Below are 15,656 nucleotides of genomic sequence, written 5' to 3'. Positions count from 1 at the left end.
CCCACCCAGCCACCCTCCCACCCCACCCTCCCACCCCTCCCCCCCTCCCCACCCCACCCCACCCCACCCCCACCCAGCCACTCCCCACTCTCCCCTCCCCACACCCACCCTCCCCACCCAGCCACTCCCCACCCCACCCTCCACCACCCAGCCCCTCCCCACCCAGCCACTCCCCACTCTCCCCTCCCCACCCAGCCCCTCCCCACCCCAGCCCCTCCCCACCCAGCCACTCCCCACTCCCCTCCCCCCCAGCCCCACCCCCACCCAGCCACTCCCCACCCCACCCTCCCCACCCAGCCCCTCCCTGCACGACGGACGGACGGACACAATAATCCCCTGTGGGCTGGTGGAACTAGTGGGTTGCTACCAGTATAAAGTTGTACAAAATCTTGCCTCGCACACCGGATTGTAAGACGCACCCCAATACAATTATACGAAAGTGACACTCGGCGCCTGGCGGGTGTGTGGAGATGGAACGAAGTCGCGCGATGAACGGCTTGAGGCTTGAGCAGAGGTCGCAACCGGGTACCCGATACCCGTACCCTACCCGATACCCGGCTACCCGTACCCTACCCGATACCCGTACCCTATCCGATACCCGTACCCTACCCGATACCCGGCTACCCGTACCCTACACGATACCCGTACCCTACCCGATACCCGTACCCTATCCGATACCCGGCTACCCGTATCCGGCCGGGTACGGGTAGCCGTTTGCGACCCTGGTGCGGCCGGTGTACGGGTACAGGTATGCCGTGAGTCACTGGTGAGTCACCGTTTGTCACTCATTTCGGGTAGGGTACGGGTAGGGAACGGTTACCCGTACCCGGCCGGGTATTTGCGACCCTGGTGCGGCCGGGTACGGGTCCGGGTAAAGAATCAAAACCCGTTGGCGACTTTTGGGCTTGAGGGATGTAGAAACCAACTCATACTCTGGTGGTGGCATGGGTTGTGGGAGAGATGCAAGTGCGGAGTTGGCCTGATAGCTTGAAGCTAAATTGTCTTGTGGTTTCGATTTAAAGCTTTCGTGACTGCAGGGATTCATATTCTTGGTTCTTTCGGTAAAGTCACGTAGAAACGAAATAATAAAAATAAAACTATAAATTATCACGTTTTTCGACTGCAACACAAGCAATCATCATCAGGTGTGAAAACCACAGCAATAAAAAAAGTGGCGTTTTTTAAAATTTTCTTGCTGTGGTTTTCACACTGGTGATATATAGCAAAGCGTCCCTTATGGACTATTAAGTTAATACATTTTGTTATTTTTTTTATAAAAAAAAAAAGATTGGAATCTTTAAATTGAGCGTTTTCCGATGGGTTCGTCTTTAAATGTAAGAAGAAGTTGAATTAAATCGTCAACGATTATTGTGGTGGTTTTTTTTTTGCGGAAAAAAACTAAATGTAGCGATGGTTGTTAAGTTGCCCTCAACGTAGATACAAATTGTAACAAAAAAAAATCACATCAGGTTAATTATTATATTCTTGAAAACGTTTGCCTGGCGAAGACAGCCCTTTATGAACTAGTGTTACTATATGTGTTTTCCCTTTTTAATGCAACAACGAAGCTAATTGGGGAATGTGTAAATCTGATCTTAAAGGTGCATTGAGAAATGTTGATACTCCGACTGATGCTCCTGCTGTTGTGGAGTGACTCATGCAGACAGCTATGGCTGCAGAGTTTGGTGGTACATGTTGTTGACGTTGTTTATGTGAACATTCGGTCACAGTTTCTATGACCACTGTTTCATTGCTTTTATGGCTTTATTTGGTGATTTTCGAAAAGTTTTTCTTTTGGCCATGTGTGTTGTTGTAGTACAGAGTTAGACTGATGGCCTTAATCTAAGTTGTCTTGTGGTTGTTGTTTGACTTGCATCCCACTGGGATTGTTGCACACAGCGTTGGTGTGTGCGGCGATTTTTCTGCAATATTTTGCTGTCTTTTCTTGGATTTTCTGTTTGCACTTAGTCACATATTCACTTGAAGATGTTTTTTTGTTCATGTTTTAGTTTTTTGTTTGTTGCGGTTGCACCCGATTCAAGAGCCGAATGGCTCACAGGGCCACACCTAATACATGAACTTGAACTTATTTATTAACATTTAAAATCGAGCACTTTGATCTGCATCAGCCACCGTAGTAGCCACGCGCGTGAGTTATAAATAGAACAGCGGGGTGAATCGATTCCATAGTTCAACATCCAAATCGATTTTCAATGTTAAACACGCGAATCGAAATGTAGGTGATTCTATTGTTTCCATTAATCGATTCCCGTCTTGGCGACACGCGTTCGCTGTGGGTCCTGCGGAACTCGCTCCACCGTAGATTCCACGCCCTCGTCATCGGGCCATGGTCAACCCACTGCTGGATGAAGTCGTCCTCACCACTCACCCCTCACGTATATAATCCACATCCACCGCGAATCGATTCAGGAATCGGGCGCGCGGCCACGGAGGAATCTAAACCAATGCACATCCATCCACGCCTGCTTAAGTGTTATTCTTTAAGCAACTTTTTAGTTCGATTTGTGATCGTCTCGTAGCAGCAGCTTTAGCTCAACGTTCGCCCGTCGTTAGAGCTGCTATGAATTCTACGGACAATCATCGGCGCGGAGTCGCTGTTGCCACCGGTAAAGTCTAACGCTATAATCCGGTGTGTGCGTCTTATAATCCGGTTTGTGAAGGTGCGTCTTATAATCCGGTGTGTGTGAAGGTGCGTCTTATAATTCGGTTGTGTCTGAAAGTGCGTCTTATAATCCGGTGTGTGAAGGTGCGTCTTGTAATCCGGTGTGCGTGAGGTGCGTCTTATAATCCGGTGTGTGAAGTGCGTCTTATAATCCGCTGTGTGAAGGTGCGTCTTATAATCCGGTGTGTGTGAAGGTGGGTCTTATAATCCGGTGTGTCTGAAGTGCGTCTTATAATCCGGTGTGCGTAAGGTGCGTCTTATAATCCGGTGTGCGTGAGGTGCGTCTTATAATCCGGTGTGTGTGAGGATGCGTCTTATAATCCGGTGTGTGTGAGGATGCGTCTTATAATCCGGTGTGTGTGAAGGTGCGTCTTATAATCCGGTGTGTCTGAAAGTGCGTCTTATAATCCGGTGTGTGAAGGTGCGTCTTATAATCCGGTGTGCGTGAAGGTGCGTCTTATAATCCGGTGTGTGTGAGGATGCGTCTTATAATCCGGTGTGTGTGAGGATGCGTCTTATAATCCGGTGTGTGTGAGGATGCGTCTTATAATCCGGTGTGTGTGAGGTGCGTCTTATAATCCGGTGTGTGTGTGCAACTTTACCGACACGGCACAAATATGACGCGCTTGGCACGCTGCACGCGCCTGATGATTGGTGAACACGTCCCCTCATCATCACGGTGGCTAGGAGATGTTGACTACCTCGCATGGTACACAGGAGGTCGTGGGTTCAATCTTGGCTCTGACAAACTGCTGCTGCTGTATATTTGGAGTCTGCGTGTCTCTCACTCTCATCATCACGGTGGCGAGGAGATGTTGACTACCTCGCCTGGTATACAGGAGGTCCTGGGTTCAACCCTGGCTCTGACAACTGCTGCTGCTGTATATTTGGAGTCTGCGTGTCTCTCTGCCCGTGATTTTTCTCCGGGTCCTCCGGTTTTTCCCCCTCCACTTTTAGAATCAACGTCACGCTTTTAGAGCATTTAGCGTCGACGCATTTTCCACATGACGATAAGCCGCCACTTAGTTGAGCAATCAGACGTGGCCAGGCTGCTTCCGAACAAGAGCTCCATATAGCTCAGCGGGCGCTTAACCGGTAAAATGAAGAAATAAAGAAGTTTATGATCTTAAAATGGAAAAGTAAAAATAGGCGACGTTTCGCCAATAGCTCGAGAGGGTCAGAGAGATGGAGTGGAGAGATCTAATTCTAGATTTGAAGCTTTCGTGACTGCAAGGATTCATATTCTTAGGTTTTTTCCAGTAAAGTCACGTAGGTGAAAAATTTAAATACAGCTATCGTGCTGTGACGGTTCCACCAGAAAGTCAAAGCTTGTGTTGCCTCCGAAACGTCGTGATTTTTATTTACTTTTATTAATTTTTATTTTTTTACCTACGTGACTTTACCGAAAAAACCTAAGAATATGGAGAGATCTAATTGAGTTGTGTCGCCTGTACGTTTTTGAACTCTCACCCACCGTCAACCCTCCTCCGGTCGCCAGCATTGGGGACCTCCAAGTGGGACATCCGCCAGACGGTGTGGGACTACCATGGAGCTTCACGACCTGGCGAACTTCCCCAGGCCCGTGCACCACAGAATTCCAAACTTCAAGGTGCGTCATGGGACCTCCTCTGCCAGTACCAAAATATGAGAATAGGTTTTCCCCTTTTTTCTGGCAACAAAACAGCTAGATTTGAAGCTTTCGTGACTGCAAGGATTCATATTATTAGTTTTTTTTCGGTAAAGTCACGTTGGTAAAAAAAAATAATAAACATAAAATAAAATCACGACGTTTCGGAGGCAACACAAGCTTCCTTCTTCAGGTGGAACCGTCACAGCACGATATCTGTATCAAGTGTGATAGCTGTATCAAGTGTGATACAGCTATCGTGCTGTGACGGTTCCACCTGAAGACGGAAGCTTGTGTTGCCTCCGAAACGTCGTGATTTTTATTTTATTTTTATTTACTTTTCTTATTTTAATTTTTTTTACCTACGTAACTTTACCGAAAAAACCCTAAGAATAACAAAACAGCTGTGTTAAGATGTTAAACACCAAACTGAAACATTTACAAGGAATCATGTCTGCGTTAACCACAATACTTGTGGTCAGAATGCAAACAAAAAACGCACTATGATAATATTTGCATTGTCTTTGAAACGGATTGGTCCACACCAGAGACAGCTTTCTTTTGAGCCTCGTCTCAAACGGTGTTAGACCAGAGGACACTGCCCATAGACTAACACTGCCCATAGACTCAACGCTACCCATAGACTCACACTACCCATAGACTCAACACTGCCCTAGATTCAACACTACCCATAGACTCAACACTGTCCATAGACTCAACACTGCACCATAGACTCAATACTGCCCATAGACTCACACTACCCATAGACTCAACACTACCCATAGACTCAACCTGCCCATAGACTCACACTACCCATAGACTCAACACTACCCATAGACTCAACACTACCCATACATACGTAATGTTTCACTCTAAAGTTGATAACCGGCTGTTGTTTTGCTGCCTTGCCCAAGCTTGGGAATTGGTGTACTTATAAACATTTGAACTTTCTACTTTATCAATTCTACGTATTTATTTATAGTGATTGCTTAACTTTCATAAACTATTATTTTTCGTGCCCCTTACTGGACTTCCGTCAACAAAGAGCTTCATGGCTCATCGGATTCCTCCAGGATAAATAAACATTCCGATCGCATTCGCGACACCTCCGTGGACACGCCACGTGATGTCTCTGGCCGATGTCTCCCCGGCTCTAACGAGCCAACGACGGCGGCCGCACCGCCCGCTGGTGACCTCTCGTGCCAGGGGTCGACCGGCGCCTCGGCGCGTCTCGGCCTCCTCCCGCAGTTTTCCACGGCGACCACCGTGAAGGTGAACCCGGACAAGCCGCAGGAGGGCGCGCGCTACCTCGCCCTGGAAGTGAGTGCGAAGAACGTCTCGCGTCTCTGTCGTCCCCACCAACCCCACTAACTACCCACCAACCCCACCGCCCACCTCGCCCACCGCCCCCCCACTATCCCTCTCACGGCGCAGGGTTCGTATCGCGCCGCGGGGAGGATCGGAGACCTCGCAGCTTTCGCAGCGACCAGCGCCGTTAAGGTGGACCCCGATAAGCCGCTAGAGGGCGTCCGACTCGCCGCCCTGGAGGTAACGCAGCGACCCACACTGGGGGTGGACAACTCGGTGTAGAGGGGGCGCCGCGGTGGCTAGGAGATGTTGACTACCTCGCCTGGTGTGCAGGAGGTCGTGGGTTCGATCCCGACCCTGACGCCTGCTGCTGTATATTTGGAGTCTGCGTGTTTCTCTAATCATCATCATCACGGTGGCTAGGAGATGTTGACTACCTCGCCTGGTATGCAGGAGCTTGTGGGTTCGATCCCGACCCTGACGCCTGCTGCTGCTGTGTATTTTGAGTTTGCGTGTTCTCCGGGTCCTCCGGGTTTTCCCTCCACATTTATAAAACACGCGTTTAGAGTATTTGGCTGCTATAAATGTCCACATGATGATGAGCCACTTCGTTGAGCTGTCATTTGCGGCCAGGTCACTTCTGAAAAAGAGATACGGAGCTCAGTTGGCCTCACCTTGTAAAATAAAATAAATAAATAACAAATTAAACTCGATACTCGTTCTGCCTTCTTCCCTCCGCCTCTCCCCAGGCACGGAAGACCCTGCTGGTTCCCACGCCGAGACTCCGATCCGGGCTGTTCAACCGGATCGTTCCGCCCGCCGGTGCCTCCAAGGCCGACCTGCACCGGTGTGCCACCTCGCAGGCACGGAGCCGGCGCTTGCACACTGACCAACCAGGCAACAGCAGGCAGCAGCAGGCAACAGCAGCAGGCAGCAGCAGCAGGCAGCAGCAGGCAACAGCAGCAGGCAGCAGGCAGCAGGCAACAGCAGGCAGCAGCAGGCAACAGCAGGCAACAGCAGCAGCAGGCAGCAGTAGCAGACAGCAGCAGCAGGCAGCAGCAGCAGGCAACAGCAGCAGCAGGCAGCAGCAGCAGCAGGCAGCAGCATGATTTAAAAGTGCATAGCTCAGGTGGCGTCCTTAATATCGGATGGAAGAGCGCCTTCCAGACGGCCGCAGAAGCGCACCTGAAAGCGCCGCGCGACGATGCGGCGACCACCGTCTTTGTTCGACGGCTGAGCCCAAAGCCGCCGCCGCTGCTGCTGGGAAAAGATGACGACCGGAGTTTGTGTTGCGGTGGTTTGCACGAGTACGCCCCTCCTCTCCTTCCACGGTGCCCTGACCCTGACCCTTTGCCCCCCGCTCCCGCCTGCGACCTGCGACCCCTGGCAGGGCGTGCGCGAGTTCAGCGTGCCGCTCGCGCTGGACGCCGGCGTGCGCGTCGACCTCGTGGTGGTCGGCTCCGTCGCCGTGTCCGAGAGAGGTAAGAGCCGGGCTCGTACCAGAGGTCGTAACTGGGTACCCGATACCCGTACCCTACCCGATACCCGGCTACCCGTACCCTTCTGGGTACGGGTACCCGTTTGCGACCCTGGTGCGGCCGGGTACGGGTACGGGTAGGCCATGAGTCACGGGTAGGGTACGGGTACGGGTAGGGAACGAGTACCCGTACCCGGCTGGGTACGGGTACCCTTTTGCGACCCTGGTGTGGCCGGGTACGGGTACGGGTAAGGAATCAAACCCCGTTTGCGACCTCTGGCTCGTACCTCGCACGCCCCGCAGGCAGCAGCGGACTGCGTCTCGATCCGCTGCTGGGTGGGAGCGGCTCGCAGGGAGTTTTGTACGTTTTTCACAATTGGTTCGTATCCTGGTTTGGCAGTCGATTCGGACCAACTTCTCTCCGGCGTCGATAAAAATGAGCGCCACTTAGTAGGGAAGTCAGCGGTGGTTGTCACGATTCCGGGGTCACGGCTGGTCAGTCCGAGGACCGATTGCCCTTGACGTATTCTGCAGACTTTTTGCGTTTAGTTCCTAGAGTCACACAGCTGTACGGGGTCGTCTTCCACCGGCAGCCGATTGGCCGCCGTCAGAGTGATGACGTCGCCCCTAGCAACCGTAGGCCTCGTGGTCTCCTTCTGTTCGTGGCCCCCCACCCCCAAGTACAGAAGTTCCCCGTAAAATGCGGAAAGCTGTGATTGTAGCAAGATCCGAAATGACGCGAGAGAGAGAGAACGGAGAGGATGTCAAGGGTGTCCTCCTGGGTCGTCGGCAAACACAGCGGTTGCTAGGGGCGACGTCATCACTCCTACGGGCGGCCAATCGGCTGCCAGGGAGACGACCCCATACGGCTGCGTGAATCTAGAATCGACTGCGAACTCCACCGAGTCTGTAGAGTACGCGAAGGGCAATCGGTTCCGGTCTGCCGCGTGTGCCCGCAGGATGGCGCATCGGGAAGGGCGAGGGCTTTGCGGACATGGAGTTCGCCATGATGGCGTGCACAGGCGCTGTGGATGACGCCACGGTGGTGGTGACCTGCGTTCACGACTGCCAGGTCCTACACGCGCACACGCACACACGCACGCGTGAACGCACACGTATACATCTTGGGAAGCCACAGGAGCTGTGCACTTTTAAATCTAAATTTGAGAACTCGTTTCTTTAGAACCGATTTTTGTGTTTAGTGTTTGTTGTTCCTTTCCCCCGCACATCCGATTGGCACGGTTGGCTACGTACGGTGCGAAAGAAGTTAAATATACAGACTGCACACAGACTAACACTGTCCATAGACTCAACACTGCACCTCCCATCAGAAAGATTGGCTACGTACGGTGCGAAAGCAGTTCAACATATACACAACAAGATCCCTCAATTAGTAGTCAAAACAGATATTTCGGGGCCAGTTCTGTTTGCGATCAGCAATGAAGGCCGGCACGGCACACGAGGCAAACTCCAGCTCTGGGAGTGAAAGTCTGTTGAGCATTCGTGCGGTGAATGTTACTCTGCAGCAGGGCGGGTAGGGAAGTGCATCTCCTCTAGCAGTGGAACTTGAAACAACCTCAGAAGCGTAGGTCGCAGACGGGTTTTGATTCCTTACCCGTACCCGTACCCTACCCGTTACCCGGACGGGTAGGGTACGGGTATCGGGTACCTGATTGCGACCTCTGGGATGAAGCCATGTTGCAGGCGCGGGCGGGTTGATTCTAGGAACTTGAATTGTGAGAAGAGACAAGACGTTGGGAAATAAGTGACAAACAGTTACTCGCCAGTGACTCACGGCCTACCCGTAACCGTACCCGGCCGCACCAGGGTCGCAAACGGGTACCCATACCCGTACCCGGCCGGGTACGGGTAGCTGGGTATCGGGTAGGGTACGGGTATCGGGTACCCGGTTGTGACCTCTGCTCAGAAGTAGCTCCGCAGACCATCCTCGGTCACACGTAAGGGCCGCAGCAGAATTCCATCTCGTGGCGTGACGCACGATCGGAATAATCCCGGGGGTGGCGGGGACTGGGTAACATTTCCATCGCCGTCGGTGACGCAGGTGGTGGACATCCCGGAGGAGCTGGTGGAAACTCATGACCTGACGGTTGACTACATCCTCACCCCGACGCGCGTCATCAAAACCAACTGCAGCGCGCCCAAGCCTCGTGCAATCATCTGGTCCAAGGTCAGCCGACAACTTCTTTCTATTTGTGTCGATGTGGTTTAAGGGTGGCGAGATGTTAACTATCTCGCCTGGTACGCGGGAGGTCGTGGGTTCCATCCCGACCTTGACGCCTGTTGCTGTATATTTGGAGCCTGCGCCTCTCTCTCATCACCATCACGGTGGCGAGGAGATGTTGACTACCTCGCCTGGTATACAGGCGACCACGGGGAGACAGAGAGAGAGACGCACACTCCAAATATACAGCAGCAGGCGTCAGAGTCGAGATCGAACGCACGACCCCCTGCGTACCAAACGAGGTAGTGAATGTCCCGCCACCGTGGCTTGTGTCGATCCTCTCAATGTTGCGAAGATCGACCGCGAGCTTCTGGCCCGGATCCCCATCCTGAACACTCTGCGGGCCCGGGAAGAGAGGCTGGGCCGGGACGTGTCGCTGAGGGACGCTCCCAGCCTTCACCGCACCGCAGCCTCTGCCGGATCTCCGGACGATCCTTCCGCTTCTCTCCACCGAGAAACCGTCGGCGTCGGCTCTGCCGGGACAGCGGCAGCGACCCGCGTGCGCCGGGCCGGTTCCGTTTCGGCAAGGGGGCGGCGTGGGGACGGGAGACACCACCGGGGAAGAGGAGGAGGATGGGCGAGGCAGCCGATTGGTGGAGGAGGAAGTGGTTGCGCCGTGCCGGATCTGGCGAGGGGCCGGGGTGGTGGTGGGGGCGACGGAATGTAACCTTCCGGTAACCTCGGGGCTTTAATTTCTCACCCACAATGTTCGGCGTCGCTGGTAGACTAGAGTCGGTGTTGCCGTGACTCGTCGTGCTGCAGCCCACCGCGGGAGGTGTATACTTGACGTGGTGTTCCGGGCGTGGAAATGACCCGGCCAGATCCGGCTGAAGCGAAGCCCTGATGAACCGGATCCTGAAAGCAGCGATCAGCAACGAGTGGATGATGATGACGATGGTGGGGGGGGGGGGGGGGTGTTTTCACCATTTGTGAATTGTCGGGGCGGGAGCCGCACGTCAGGGGCCGCACTAAAGGCCACCAGGAGCTGCCGCCAGTGGCCCGCGGGCCTTGTGCCTCGTGGTCTCACGATGCATCCCACCCCTGCACACTCAACCGATGTCATTGTCTACAACATCACGCACGCACGTGTGCTTACATACACACTGCACTTGTAAAGCATTCTGGGTAATAAAATATGGCTAACGTCAGTGGCGAGTTGATGTCTGATCTGGTCCTCCTTATAACGTATGCTACAGGCCCCGCACCGGCACTGCCTGGATGACTGTGGAGGCCTTTGGCAATCTCTTGACAAGGGACGATATATTATTAATATTCAGATAATAACACTGCTGCGTACAGCACGTGAAGTGTGTTCAAAGCCGGTCTGTGCGTGGTTCCCTTCGTACAGAAATAAAACTTTGGTTTCCGATTTTTATTGCCAAATTATCCTTTTCGTTGTTGTCGATGTTGTCGATGTTGTTGTCGTCGATGTTGTCAACACGTCCCCATGTCCGGCGCAACTCGTGGGGCAAATCGCCAAGCCGACCATCCGTGTTTTAGGCCCCTTTAGTGAAAATGCGAAGTGTGGCTCTTCCTGAACCCTCACCCGGTCCGAGACGTCTGCAAGTGGCGGGCGGGTGCTGTGTCCCCGTTCATCGCCGGAGCGTGCGAGCGACTCGGCGTAAATTTTATTTAGAGAGGCGCAGTAAACGCCACCGTCGTTTTTAACGGCGTCGTTACTCACCGCAGAGAACTGTCGCGACACGACCGCCTCCACTCTCCCAGAGCTGGGGCCAAACTGTGGCACGTGCAGCCCTCCCGGGTGGCCTTGTGGGAGCCTCGCTACCGATACAGTTATTTTATCTTTCGATTTAAAGCTTTCGTGACTGCAGGGATTTATCTTCTTGGTTCTTTCGGTAAAGTCACGTAGAAGGAAAATAATAAAATAATAAAAATAAAACATAATAAAATTATTCTCACGATGACGGCTGCTTGCGTTGTTTTATTATTTTCCTTCTACGTTATTTTATCTTCTTGGTTCTTTCGGTAAAGTCACGTAGAAGGGAAATAATAAAATAATGAGAATTATTTTGTTATGTTTTATTTTTATTATTTTATTATTTCCCTTCTACGTGACTTTACCGAAAGAACCAAGAAGATGAATCCCTGCAGTCACGAAAGCTTTAAATCGAAATTTAAAGTTATTTTATTTACGTGTACGTCATCGGAATGGAACCAGAAGAAAAACTGATGGACGCGTACGTCATGGGAACGTAGCCAACCTTACTGATTGGAGGTTCGGGGGAAGGACAAACTAAAGGCAAAAAAGCAGTTCTGAATAAATGAGTTGATCAAATGGTGCCCACCGGTAAGTGTGAGAGATTGTGGCAGGGCATTGAGAAGTGGTGCAGTCGGATCTGCTGTGGTGGTACAGGTCAGTTCAGGGAGTCTGAGCGAAGTGGGCAAATACCGATTTTGTTTCGTGCTGGGCGAAGGGCTTCCATTTTCTTCTATTCCTTAAGTATTCTCCAGTAGGGTGCCGTAGTGGCGAGATGTTAACGACCTCGCCTGGTATGCAGGAGGTCGTGGGTTCAATCCCGGGTCTGACGCCAGCTGCTGTGTATTGGGAGTTTGCGTGTCTCTCTCCCTGTGGTCACGTGGATTTTTCTCAGGGTCCTCCGGTTTTTCCCTCCACATTTACAAACATGCATGTGCAGTATTTGGCTGCTATACTTTTGCACACGATAAGCCACTTCACTGGACGATCATTTGTGGTAGACAGGTCGCTTCTAAAAAAAAGCTTTTTAGCTCATATTCTTAGGTTTTTTTTCGGTAAAGTCACGTAGGTAAAACATTAAAATTAGTAAAATAAAATAAAAATCACGACGTTTTTAGCTCAGTTGGGGAGGGCCTTACCTGTTAAAATAAATAACACCAAACGTATAAAAAGTTAACGTTGGACTCGAATTGTAAACGTGAGTTTATTCTCCAACACGCCGGTGTGCTGAATTAGTAACGATTTGGCATGTTCCGTTTCCGTGACACAATTTATGCGATCTAAGCTCAAAATAAACCCTCATGTATCAGAAAAAAAAATCCTTCCCATACCGGGAATTGAACCCGGGCCGCCTGGGTGAAAACCAGGAATCCTAACCACTAGACCATATGGGAGCCCTGCTCACGAAAGCGTCGCGTTTCATACTTAATGTCACAACCGGCTGAGCCGGCGGCTTAATTTGTTTATTCACGACATGCTCTTAGCATTAAGAGACGCCTGCAAAGCTGATAGCCTACGGATTTCCCATATGGTCTAGTGGTTAGGATTCCTGGTTTTCACCCAGGCGGCCCGGGTTCAATTCCCGGTATGGGAATGATTATTTTTACTCGGTAATTTTGTTTAAACATTTTTTTTTTAAACCAATGGATTCTACTGCGCCACGTGTGTTAAGGGGAAATGTGTGGCATACGCCAGCCAACGTGTTACAGTTGTTCAGTGTGTACAGTCCATGTAACGATCATCATCTTGAACCGGAATATATTGATTTTGTGACGTTATTATCCCGTGGCCCGACTGGAAATCTGTGCGAAAGAGCTTTAGAGATTATCGGATTCCTCCTGCAGTATCAATACAAATTCTAGCCCCTTTTTTTCTTCTTGGTTCTTTCGGTAAAGTCACGTAGAAGGGAAGTAATAAAATAATAAAAATAAAACATAAAAAATAATGATTTTATTATAAAAGAATTTTTTTATTTTAATAAAATAATAAATATAAAACATAATGAAATAAATATTTTATTATGCTTTATTTTTATTATTTAAATAAAATAAATATTTTATTATGTTTTATTTTTATTATTTTAATAAAATAAATATTTTATTATGCTTTATTTTATTATTTTATTAAAATAAATATTTTATTATGTTTTATTTTTATTATTTTATTACTTCCCTTCCACGTGACTTTACCGAAAGAACCAAGAAGATGAATCCCTGCAGTCACGAAAGCTTTAAATCGAAATCTAGCCCCTGTTGTCAAACCCACTGCTGGATGGAGGCCTCCCCAAGCTCTGCAGGGTCATGGGGGTTGCTAGACCATGCTTCACCACGCTGGTCAGTGCGGATTAGTGAATGGGGGAAGGACACGGGGGGGGGGGGGGGGGTTATACATTTAAAACTAATTTCTTGAGAACCGATTTTTGTGTTCAGTTTTTTGCCATTCCCCCGCTCCTCCGATTGGCTTCGTACGGTGCTAAAGAAGTTCAACATCGTACGCCGAGTTGTCAACTGCTCATCAGTGCCCTTACCTTGTTACACACCAACTATACACTACACTACTATACACTACACACTATACTACTATACACTACTATACACTACACTACTATACACGACACTACTATACACTACACACTACACTCCTATAGACTATATATACACTATACACTACACTACTATACACTACACACTACACTACTATACTACTATACACTACTATACACTACACTATACACTACTACATAGCTGTGTAACCCCTTATCAGTGCCCTACCTTGTTACACACCAACTCAGACCTTATCGGTCACCCCGTGCCCCTTATACATCTCAACGTGCAGCGTTGTCACTTTAAGATGTTTTCTTGTTCATGTTTTTGTTTGTTGCGGTTGCACCCGAGTCAAGAGCCGAATGGCTCACAGGGCTACACCTAATACATGAAAACTGAAACTTTCGGCGCTTCGCTCTTTCGGCCGTTCTCAACCCCAACCACATTTCAAATTTCGTCCACGCGGCTCTTACTCTTTCGTCCGATTTCATCCCCAAACCTTCCACGACGTTCGCGCCACGCGGCGTCTTATTCGTTCAGTCTTTGAACAGAAGTCATTCAGTGAGCAGCATCTCTTATATTTGTGTTTATTCAGATGTTATTCATACTGTATCTATCACCAATATATTCATCGTCCACTTACACAAAAAAATATTTAAAGGTATAATTGTTTATTTTTTTTATTTTTGTTTATAAATTTGTATTCTTGTTTATTTTTCTTTTATGTTTATTTAGGTTTCGCACGCATGTGTTATTTAGCTACTGTAGTTATTTGCATGTACGTTTTTATATTTACTGTAAATATTTGCATGCAAGTTTGTATATTTACTGTAGTTATTTGCAATGCACGTTTTTCGCCGGCCAAAACAAACTTGCGAGCTCAATCAAAGGCTCCGCTTTGACAATTCGTCCATGCTCTGGTCCCGAACCCGACGAGAGTGCGAGAGGTGTTCCTGTAAATACTTCTCGGCAGGCCGCCTCCGACTGCCTTGAATCACTGCAGCAGTGGCGGCTCCTGCAAAATCTCTCAGGGGGGGCAAATGTCTGGATGATTGATAAGGATAAGGTCCACCCATGCAATGGATAAATTAACAGCTTAAGCATGTAAAGGCAACTTCACTTCTTTAATATTAATGAAAAATAAAGTGACTCTTACAATACATCTTGTTTGTTTCTATACTCACTATTATTACAATCCACTCAGTTTATTTTATTAAAGATTACACTAGGTGGCGACAAATAATATTGTTGACTGAAACGTGCTTACGTATGATGACGTAAGCACGTTAGTGCGAGCCCTCCCGGAAGCCATAGAGAATGCATTGGAGCACCCGCCGTTCGAAAAAAAAACATCTTTGAATGTAAGTCTATGGGAACACTCGGGGTGATTCTCAGCCAGAGTGAAATCGCCCAAAAAGAGGCGGTACTCCACAGAACGTGACATGACGCTGATTGGACTATATCCAGAGGCACAGTGACGGCTAGCGTAACTCTGTGGTTGAATGACATTGGTGGTGCGTCGCCCAATCGCCCTAATGAAGAAACCGCCCTTGCACTGGAGCCTCAATCCCACTTCAGGGCTCGTTCCGCTGTGCGTGGCCAAGTAAACCGTTGCGTTACGTCACAATGCCCGTGAATGCGTAGATAGTATGTACACACGTTACGTCACAGTGCACGCGAACACACACGTACACACGTTACGTCACAATGCACGTGAACACACGTACACACGTTACGTCACAATGCACGTGAACACACACGTACACACATTACGTCACGAAGCGTCAGTCCGCAAAGCGACGCACGCGGCCCCTGAGACGTGCATTTGGCGACCCCCTGCGCCAGCCCGAGGCTCGGGATAAGGGACGCGAGGGAGACGTTGAGAAGCTTGCACGGACGCTCGCGGTCGAGTGTGGAGCGGGGGACGACTTTTACCGGACACCGGGTGACGAGGATCACGATGGTGACATGACGAGGGCAGACAGGAGACGGGCCGGCGGACAGGAGAAGGGCCGGTCTTCTCCTGTCCGCCACCCGGTGTCCGGTAAAAGTCGTCCCC

At 50.0% G+C, this 15,656-nt stretch overlaps 1 protein-coding gene and 2 non-coding genes across 3 annotated transcripts; 2 read left to right on the top strand and 1 right to left on the bottom strand.

The window, feature by feature from the left end:
* The first annotated feature begins 4,211 nt into the window (after positions 1 to 4,211).
* On the top strand, positions 4,212 to 10,232 carry LOC133358079 (methenyltetrahydrofolate synthase domain-containing protein-like). Its single transcript, XM_061576373.1, has 7 exons — positions 4,212 to 4,292; positions 5,745 to 5,858; positions 6,368 to 6,481; positions 7,009 to 7,099; positions 8,055 to 8,167; positions 9,158 to 9,283; positions 9,633 to 10,232. The coding sequence occupies exons 1-7, from the start codon at positions 4,230 to 4,232 to the stop codon at positions 10,002 to 10,004; spliced, it is 993 nt and encodes a 330-aa protein (XP_061432357.1). The 5' UTR covers positions 4,212 to 4,229; the 3' UTR covers positions 10,005 to 10,232.
* A 2,144-nt stretch (positions 10,233 to 12,376) lies between these two features.
* TRNAE-UUC (transfer RNA glutamic acid (anticodon UUC)) lies at positions 12,377 to 12,448 on the bottom strand. The gene has a single exon. It is a non-coding gene; the product is annotated as a tRNA-Glu (tRNA).
* A 128-nt stretch (positions 12,449 to 12,576) lies between these two features.
* On the top strand, positions 12,577 to 12,648 carry TRNAE-UUC (transfer RNA glutamic acid (anticodon UUC)). Its single transcript has one exon. It is a non-coding gene; the product is annotated as a tRNA-Glu (tRNA).
* Positions 12,649 to 15,656: the final 3,008 nt, after the last annotated feature.

The sequence above is a fragment of the Lethenteron reissneri genome, chromosome 60 (assembly GCF_015708825.2).
Source record: "Lethenteron reissneri isolate LAM-NWPU_2019-01 chromosome 60, ASM1570882v1, whole genome shotgun sequence".
Lineage (NCBI taxonomy): Eukaryota > Metazoa > Chordata > Hyperoartia > Petromyzontiformes > Petromyzontidae > Lethenteron > Lethenteron reissneri.
The sequence above is the reverse complement of the archived record's forward strand: the minus strand, read 5'-3'. Positions and strand labels throughout refer to the sequence as shown.